At 38.0% G+C, this 9,625-nt stretch overlaps 1 protein-coding gene across 1 annotated transcript in view; it reads left to right on the forward strand.

Annotated features, from left to right (window-relative positions):
* The window catches only part of LOC118749549 (peroxidase), a 573,769-nt gene that overhangs the window by 112,464 nt on the left and 451,680 nt on the right, over positions 1–9,625 (forward strand). Inside the window, exon 3 of the mRNA XM_036484356.1 lies at positions 6,378–6,589. Coding sequence (XP_036340249.1) covers positions 6,378–6,589 — 212 coding nt within the window. The remainder of the gene's footprint in view (positions 1–6,377; positions 6,590–9,625) is intronic.

Here is a 9,625-nt window from a genome sequence, read left to right on the forward strand (position 1 = left end):
TTTTTTTTTTAAGTACTAAATAATAAAACATTATTAAAAGTTACTAACCTTTCCATTCTTTATTTACCTAAATCACCTAATGTATTTACTCACCAAAATTATTTCTTAAAAATATTTGACATCCGCATTCGCATCCGCATCCGCGGATGTTAGCTTTAAACATCCGCATCCGCATTCGCATCCGCAGATGTCTAAAATTCCACATTCCCAACATCCCTAATACATACCATACACATACTATGTATGTACATTAGCGTGGGCCGAAAATCCGCTTTTTTAGAATTTTGATGGGTAATAGCAAAAATAACGTTCATTATGCTGTAAAAAATATCTGTGTGCAATGTGAAAATTTTTGGTAAATATCTTAGGCTCGCCCAAGTCCATCAAAGTTCAAGTACTAAAAAAAAATTTTCTTAGCTAACTTCGATTCTTTACAAAAAGGTCCATATACCAAATTATGTAGGACTAATACTTTAGAAGATTATTGCAATTTTAGTAAAAATATGTATTACTTAATTTATTCATTAATTTTTACTTTTTTGTCATTTTAAACTTTGATGGACTTGGGCGAGCCTAAGATATTGACCAATAATTGTCATATTTCACACAGATTGCTTTTAGAGCATAGTGAACAAGATTTTTGCTATTACCAATCTAAAAAAAGCGGATTTTCGGCCCACGCTAATGTACATATCTATGTATGTACATAAGTGCAAAGAAATTTATAGCAATTCAACATAAAATGTTTTATCTTTATTTGTGTGGAATAAAACACACCTCTATTTTTTAATTTATGTAGTGCTTTTAAATAACAAAAGTAAGTAGGGAAATTTGGAGGGTAAATTTTATGTGCATGTAGGGAAAAATACGGAGTTTTCAAGACCGAAGAAGGGAATCTCGAAAAAAAATCTGGCATCACTGGTAAATAGTGCATACAAACTAAACATTTTCCAGTTTCTAAGTAAATTATATGCGTTAATATAGGGCTACCAGACGTCCCGGTTTTCCCGGACATGTCCCAGTTTTAGACTATTTGTCCCGGTGTCTCGGTGCAACGTTAAAATGTCCCGGGTTTCGTTTAAGTGTCCCGGTTTTCGATTTGATTGCACACATTTTGCATAAAAATGACTACACTGAGAAATAAAACGCGTTGTAATATTAAGAAAAATTTTAAGAATTTACTGGGGGAAATAACTCATAGTAAACATGAATATTTTTTATTTGATTATCATTTTAAAATTTTCGTATTTAAAAACAATACTTTCATACCACGCACACGTGGTGTTGAATCAAACTGAATATTTGAATGCACATTTACATGTCTGGCTGTAGCTGAGTGCACGAAGATGCTTGCCACAATTTGCTAATTTCCAGATTGTCAGGGTTCAAATCCCATTACAGGCAGCATGGAATTTAAATATTTTTTAACTTAATTATGAAAAAGCATCCGTTAAGTGCAAAGCGCTTCACTTAGTATTGGCGTATTTCAATTGAATAATTCTATACTAAATACTAAAATTTATATACCTTAATTTATTACGAGTTGGGTTGGTGCTCTTTCATATGCGATTTTTTTTTTAATTTAGCACGTTTTGCACAAGCAATAGTAAATGATTAATGTAAGTATGTACCTAAATACGTTAAAATGACATGCACAGAGTTTTACAATTACATTAAGCAAAAGCCAGAAGTTTTGAAACGAGTTTACAGCAACGAAACAAATGACTGATATTTTAATGTTACCTTGTATTTAATTTTTTTTTCTTTCGTGAGACCTAGATTACTCATAAGTACCGTGCCGTACAAAATTATTTGCTCGAAGACTCTTTCATCTGATCACAATTTCTAATCAGATCTTTTAGAAAAATTTTGAAAATTTAGCTTTTGAGCCAATTAGTAAAGTGCAAGTCTCAAGTTACCAGAAAATTTCGTTGATTTTTTGCAATTATTTATTTTTTGCTGACAGTGTCTTCCACATACAAAAAAATGTCGAACATAGTTTGTATGGAAGAAACTCTCAGTAAAAACAATACCAAAACTCAACTAAATTTTTATGGGCTGCAAAACTTAATTACAAAATTTTTATAAAAAAGTCTGAATAGAAAGTTGCGAATTTGTATGCAAATTTATTGTATCGAGTTTTGCACAAAGTTTAGAAATTTTATTTTTATGGTTTCTGATGTATTTAGTATAAACTGTATTTTTATAAGGAACAAAAAAGTGCTGTGCTTTAGTTGCGATAAATTATTTTGTTTTGCTGGTCTACATTGTAATGATCTCATGATCTCATGTTTTTATGTTTTTGGTTTTGTTTGTCAAAATAAAATTTTATTACATCCTTTCGTACGTAATTTTTGTCGAAACGAAAGGGAAGGGAGCGAGAGGCCTCTTCCCCCCTTAAGTGTCCTGGTTTGGCAACAGAGATATCTGGCAGCCCTAGTTAATATCAAGAAGCAGACTTTCGGACAAAATAAATTTAAACACAAAGAATTGATTTATGATTGTTTTTTAATATTTATTTGTAATCAAACTACCGTCCAAATTAACTCCAAGAATTGAATGGGAACGATTGTGTTTTACGAAAACCTCTTTTTCGGTTAACAAGTTAAATTAGGCTAATTTGAACGTAATATTAACCAGTTCAAGTCCATTTATCATGTTTAACTCGCCAATTTGAACGTATTTAGTATAAGTTTCCAAAATTTTACTTTGAAATTTTTACATCTGGTGTTGTATGCAAAATTTTTTTTTTTTAATTGATTTCGTTTGTAAAAACGCGGGAACTTTTCTATACAAATCGCGAAGTTTAATATTTTTTACAACGAAATACTACTACAATAAAAACCTAATTTTCATTTCTTATATTCCTTAGAAGCCCATAACTCGACAAATAGCCATTATATTAAAAAAAATTCTGTGAACACTTTCATACCCAAAATATGAACGAATTCCAGAGCATCACATGTTTCTATCCGCTTGACTAGAAACGCCTTCTTTTTCTTCTAATTTGGCACCAAAACCGTTTGTCGGTTTGGGCCGAGACCAAAAAGCTTCTCCAATTGCTTCTCACCTGTGCGAATTTGCGCCAGTTGGTTATCCCGAGCGCAGACAGGTCCTTCTGTACTTGGTCCTTCCATTGCGTCCGGCGCCCTTGCTTTCGTTGGGTGCGGAGTCGAAGGATCTTTTCACCGGAGCGTCGTCATCCATGCGTACAACATGTCCAAGCCAGCGAAATCGCTGTCTTTTTATGCTCTTGACTATGTCCATGTTCGTCATTCCATCTTCTCCGATACCCGTCGTCCACGAAAACAGGGCCGTAGATCTTGCGTAGAATAGTTCTCTCGAAAGCCTTCTCAGCTTTGTTCGGTATCGTCCAAGTTTCTTCGCCATATAAAAGGACCGGCTTGATGAGAGATTTGTAGAGCAAGATTTTCGTTCGTCGAGAGAGGGCTATTCTTTTCAATTGCCTACCGAACCCAAAATAGCACCTGTTGGCAAGAGTTATTCTTCGCTTGATCTCCAGGCTGATGTTGTTGGTGGTGTTTATGCTGGATCCTAGGTAGACAAAGTCCTTCACTACTTCAAAGTTATACTGCCAACAGTGACGTGTGTTCCGAAACGTGTGGACTCTTTATATGTTGCCAGGAGGTAATTTGTCTTGCTCTCGTTCACCACGATACCAACCTCTATAGCTTCCTTTTCTAAACTGGAAAATGCTGCGGTTACGTCCCTTTGTTTCAGACCTACTATATCGATATCGTCTGCATACGCCAGCAAGCCCCGTCCTTTTGCTATATATGGTGCCTCTGCGATTCAGATTGGCAGCTCTAATTACACTTTCCATCATCAGGTTGAAAATGTCGCACGAGAATGAATGGCCTTGTCTAAAACTTCGTTTGGTATCAAACGGCGCGAGAGGTCCTTCCCAATTTGGACGGAGCTGAAGGTTGTGCTCAACATCACTCTACATAGCCGTATTAGTTTTGCGGGGATCCCAAACTTGAACATGGCGTCGTACAGGCAGCTCCTCTTCGTGCTATCAAAAGCAGCTTTAAAATCGACAAAATCTGGTCAATGGTGGACTTACCAGGTCTGAAGCCACACTGATAAGGTCCAATCAGCTGGTTAGTGAACGGCTTCAGTCTTTCATACAATATTGTCGACAGGACCTTGTATGCAATATTAAGAAGGCTTATTCCGCGCTAGTTGGCGCAAACGACAGGATCTCCCTTCTTGTGGATTGGGCAAAGTACACTGAGATTCCAGTCTTCGGGCATGTATTCATCAGATCAAATTCTGCTTAAAAGCTGGTACATACGCCCCACCAACTCTTCACCACCGGTATTAAACAGCTCAGCCAGTATACCGTCGGCTCCGGGGGCCTTGTTGTTCTTTAGCCGCTTTATTGCTGTTCTGGTCTTGGACGAGCTGAGGGACGTGATCTTCGTCCCTATACGTTGCTTCGGGGTCTTCTTCATCAAACGCACCACCTGTGTCGCCATTCAAAAGTATTGAGAAGTATTCCCTCCATATCTCAAGTGTACTCTGGACATCTGTTACCAGATTTCCATCTTCATGTTTTCAGGAGCTAGCCCCGTTCTTAAAACTATTTGATTGCTGCTTTATTTTCTGATAGAATTTTCGAGCCGCATTCCTGTCTGCCAGCATCTCAAGCTCTTCGCAATCACGCCTTTCTGCCTCTCTTTTCCTTTTCTTGAAAAGGCGTCTCTCTTCCCTCCTTTTCTCTCGGCATCGCTCAATTGTCGCGCGTGACGCCATTGGCTGCAGGGTAGCTTTGTATGTTGCGTTTTTTTCTGCGGCACCCGCGCGGAACTCTTCGTCATACCAGTGGTTTCTGCTCGGTTAGTGGTAACCAACAACCTCTTCCGCAGCTGTACGAAGGGATTGGGAGATGGAGTCCCACTGCTCATTTATGTCCAGGCGATGAGGAGCTGCTTGATTAAGCAGGATTGAGAGTCGGTTGCTAAATTTTTCGGCTGTCTATTGTGACTGCAGCTTTGCGATATCGAACTTTCGCCGTGTTGCCTTACGCACGTTTTTTATTGCACAGAGGCGCATGCGGACCTTAGCTGCGACAAGGTAGTGATCCGAGTCGATGTTGGCACCTCGGATAGAGAGAGAGAACGTCAAGAACGTTCGAAGCGTATCTTCCATATATTACAACATGATCAATTTGTTTGTTCTTTTATCAGGGGGCACCCAAGTTGCTTTGTGGATATTTCGATGCTGGTGTCTGGTACTACTGACTACCATGTTCCGTGCCGCGCTGAAGTCGATGAGCCTCCCTCCGTTGTCGTAGGTGTTGTCATGAAGGCTGCATTTTCCGACTGTTGGACCAAATATGCCCTCTTTGCCCACCGTGGCGTTAAAGTCGCTAAGTACGGTTTTAATGTCGTGGCGGGGGCAGCGCTCATACGCTTCTCCTAGAGGATCATAGAAAACCTCCTTAGTCTCATCGTCCTTCTATTCCGTCGGGGCGTGCACACAAATTAGGCTTATGCTATTAAATTTCGCCTTTAAGCGGAGAGTGGCGATTCGCTCACTGATCTGCGTGAACTGGGAGACAAGGTGTCGGAGTGTCCGCCCAACCACAAATCCAACACCAAATTTATGCACCGTCCCTTGGCAGCTATAGTAGACGTCGCATGCAGCAAATTTTTTGCAACCATGCCCCGTCCATCGCATTTCCTGAACTGCGGTGATGTCAGCCTGGTATTTTGTGATGACGTCCAGCAGTTGGCTAGAGGCACCTTCCCTATAGAGGGTGCGGACATTCCAGGTGCATATCCGTAATTCGTAGTCCTTGTTCCGTTTACGGGTGTCGTCAACGTGTGGAGATGGAGTTATCCGAGGCTTTTTTAGTCTTTTCATTGGATATATTGCCACCGTAACTGCATACCCAGCAAAACGACTATACCCCGTTGCACCTGAAACGCCCCTTAGGTCAAAAGTGAGTTCCGCGAAGGAAAATTTTTAGGACACCGGAATGCACATGCATAAATAAACATATTTCTCACATGTTCCTTAAATATATGATTAACATGAGCCAAGGAATAGTTTTTTGCGTTTTACGACAAACGATAGTTTTTGAATTACATATAACACTTTTGAAGAAAGTTTGCGATATGTATTGTATTTTGTTGTTAACTTTAAAAAATAACTTTTGTTAAATTTTTACCCTCCTTCATTTTGTGGTATGCGCCCTTTTGTTATTATGTAATGGACCTACAGTTTTATGCCAACAAGAAGTTTTAGAAACAAAACTTTTATGCTGCCGTGCTAAGGCTTATTTTTTACGCTGCTTTAAAGTTTGTTTGTAATGAACTTATATTAATTGATTTAAATTTGTTCTACAGATATGCACGAATGATGGCGCCTAAATATAGTGATGGTGTTTACTCTCCAACAATCTCAGTCACAGGAACCCCATTACCGAATGCCCGTCTATTATCATTGTCTTTATATGGAGAAGCATCGTTGCCGGATGATTTTCGAACATTGGCGTTTTTGCAGTGGGGTCAATTAGTAGCGCATGATATGACACATTTCGTTAAAGCAAACACTTCAGGTAAAATGCATTTAAATTTGCTTGATAATATCGCTTAGTTTTAATTAAATAGTCGATGAAATTTAAAATATTTTTTTAATCTCATAAGAATTTTAACTAGCCAGCAACCGAATGGTGCTTTCAAGATGTTTTTCTAGAAAGTGCAAGCTTCCCTATATTATATTTTTTCGTGAAACCAAGCCATTATTTTGAAAAAGCTATTGTGTCCGTAAGTCACTTGGACAGGCAAAAGCTTACTTTATGAGTTATTCTATGTGGCCTTCTAAACTAGTTTTAAGTTTAGTAAAATTTTAAGTAACTAAATTACGTAATAAATAAAGCTCATTATTTCAATAGCATACGTAACACGTTCATTGATAAGATGGTGTAACCTTTATTTGGTTCAGTCTGGCCGTTTTATATTTTTTTTGGAGTAGTAAAAAATTATTTTCAACAATTTTATTAAGTTTGGGGCCGTTATTTTAAATGAAAAACGTTGTGGAAAACAACAACAATTTACAAAAGTAGAAGTTATAGTTGCTATTTCGGAGATCACCACATCTCCTCCTCAGACTTCTTCGTCGAGTTCACCAGGCAATTTGGGCGCTCAGTGGTCTTACCAACTGAGCTAAGCTCGCCAAATAAACTGCTGTTGCTTTTTCCAGTTTTTCATGCGGTCAACCCAATTACAATCAAGGGCAACGCTTTTTTTAATATTTAGATTTGATCAGATGGTTGTTGTTGGTTTGTGTTAAAATTTAATTTTTTAGAATATTTTAACTTTAGGGTGTGCTCGTCGAGTAGTAAAAAAATGTGCCTTCCATCGGTTAACACAGTTGCTTTCAGCAAATTCATATTTTATATCGCTTTAGATAATTGGTATAATTTTGTCTGAACCAGTAAGCAACGAGCTCTTTGAAAAGATATTTGATATAATGGCCAGGCCCGTCGAGAGGAAGGGGGGAAAGGGGTGAGTCCCCCCCGTCCCGGGCTTCTTAAGGGGCCCGAAATATTAGAACCATAACTTGTTTTTATTTTTTTCACAATGTAATTGCTTCTTCGTTATAGGCTGTTATTATAAATATATTCCGATTCATGCTGATTGCTTCTGACTCTATAAATTAAAGAAAATGATCATGTGGCCCAAAAAGCGTACTGTTATAATACGTTTTGGCTCACAGTGCTAGAATACAACTTTCGGAGTATTTTTCTTGTTGCATCTGAAAGCATAAGCATGTGGCAATAATTAATATATACCTAAAACATATTGTACCTCATGTTGTTTAGGTTTTAGTTATAAATGTTTTGACAGCGGACTGCTACATTAAAATTTTTGAAATTACTTTTTAAAGCTGCTTTATGTTATCGAAAAAGTCTGCTCTCCTTATATAACTCAAGAGCTAGGTATTTATCAAACTGATAAAATTAATTTTGAGGTCAATATTTGCAAAAAATAGTCGGACTGTTACGTTAAAGAAAAAGGCCGTTACGTTACCTGTGCGATATACATACCTGTAGATTTAAGTTTTTAAATGGCTTGTAGTCTGTTTTATGCAACAAGTAGCTTGAATTCAGTAGACTTGCGATTTGACATGTAATCCAAAGAAATTAAGAACATGATAATTATGAATACTGATTTTAAAGTTTATGTCGCTGTGCAGCCGTAGGTCGTTTCAGAACTGCTCCAAGATATTGGAGTTTTTCGCGTTTAAATACAAGAAAAGGGCTTTAATGTCCACTTTGTTACGAACTCCGGGTTATGCTGGGGTATGCTCATCGGCTGCCGGGTTCTCCACAAAAATAATAAAAGTTCTTTTTCGGTTTATAGCAAAGTACTAGTCTGTCTTGGTCGTTCGTTAAGAGGACGGGAGTAGAACTCGTTCCTCTTCGGTTGGTGGGCGTAGCTCCGTCCCACCAAATATAATTACAGCTATAGTAAAAGAACGGGAGTAGAACCTACCCACAACCTTCTAAGAGAGGGAGTAGAACCCGTCTCTAAATACTTGGCTAAGGTCTATAGGAGAGAGAGTAGAACCTGCCCGTCTCCTGATACCTAGCATACCCAGAGTAGATCCTACCCTATTTGTGCTAAAGCTCCTGACTCTCCAGCAGTTGCCTGACGATTCCTGTCCGCTTTGATTGCTGGCCGGCTATTTATACAAATTGCCGGACGCAGTCGCGTCGCGTAAGTCACGTTGTCATTTGTGCTTTGTTTTTTTTTTATTGCGATGGTGCTTAAAAATATATGTACAATTGTCGGTATATGGCTATGTGAATAATTACGGTAGTTCAAAAATAACTAGTGCTGTACAATATTTATGTTATGTTTAGTACTATTTAGGGATGTGCCGGATAGAGATTTTGCCGGATAACCGGATTCCGGATACCATGTAAAAAATGAGAGCCGGATTCGGATATCCGACCGGATATCCGGTAGACTGCTGCACTTAATAAATTTCGCAATAGTGTTATTAGGTTTTTTTTTTTTGTTTAGCGACCCACTTATGACCAGGTTATCTTCTTTTTCGAGCTGAACTATCCAATACGTAATTACAATACAATAAAAAATCTATCCTCTTATTGATCTTTTTTGCTAAATAGAGGAGAAACGTCAAAGACAAAAGATAAACTACATTGAATGCCCCTAAGCAAAACCACTTGGTTGTTGTATTTATACCCGAGCGCACTTTGCAAAAGGGTATATTAACTTTGTTCATATATTTAAGAAATCACGGAAGTATGTACAAAAGTGTTACAAAGAAAGAATATATATACAAGTAATTTTTAGCAAAAAAAAACGACTTAAAAAAAATATATATATCTAAGTTAATACGGGGGCTAACACACATACCTGTGTGAATGTGCTGACGCCGCACTTCCCCAAACACGCGCATAACCAGTGCGGGTAATTGAACTCTCATGCAAAAATAATCGAACATACGTTAGCATAATTGAATCTATGGGAAGCGCAGCGTCAGCAGTTAATTCAGCCGGTTAGACAGTAAGTCATAGTATTAAGAAATATGTTGTATTCATTCCATTTGGGACAGCGGAAGC

This window comes from Rhagoletis pomonella, unplaced genomic scaffold (genome assembly GCF_013731165.1).
Source record: "Rhagoletis pomonella isolate Grant_MI unplaced genomic scaffold, Rhpom_1.0 Rhpom_scaffold_00001, whole genome shotgun sequence".
NCBI classification, from domain to species: domain Eukaryota; kingdom Metazoa; phylum Arthropoda; class Insecta; order Diptera; family Tephritidae; genus Rhagoletis; species Rhagoletis pomonella.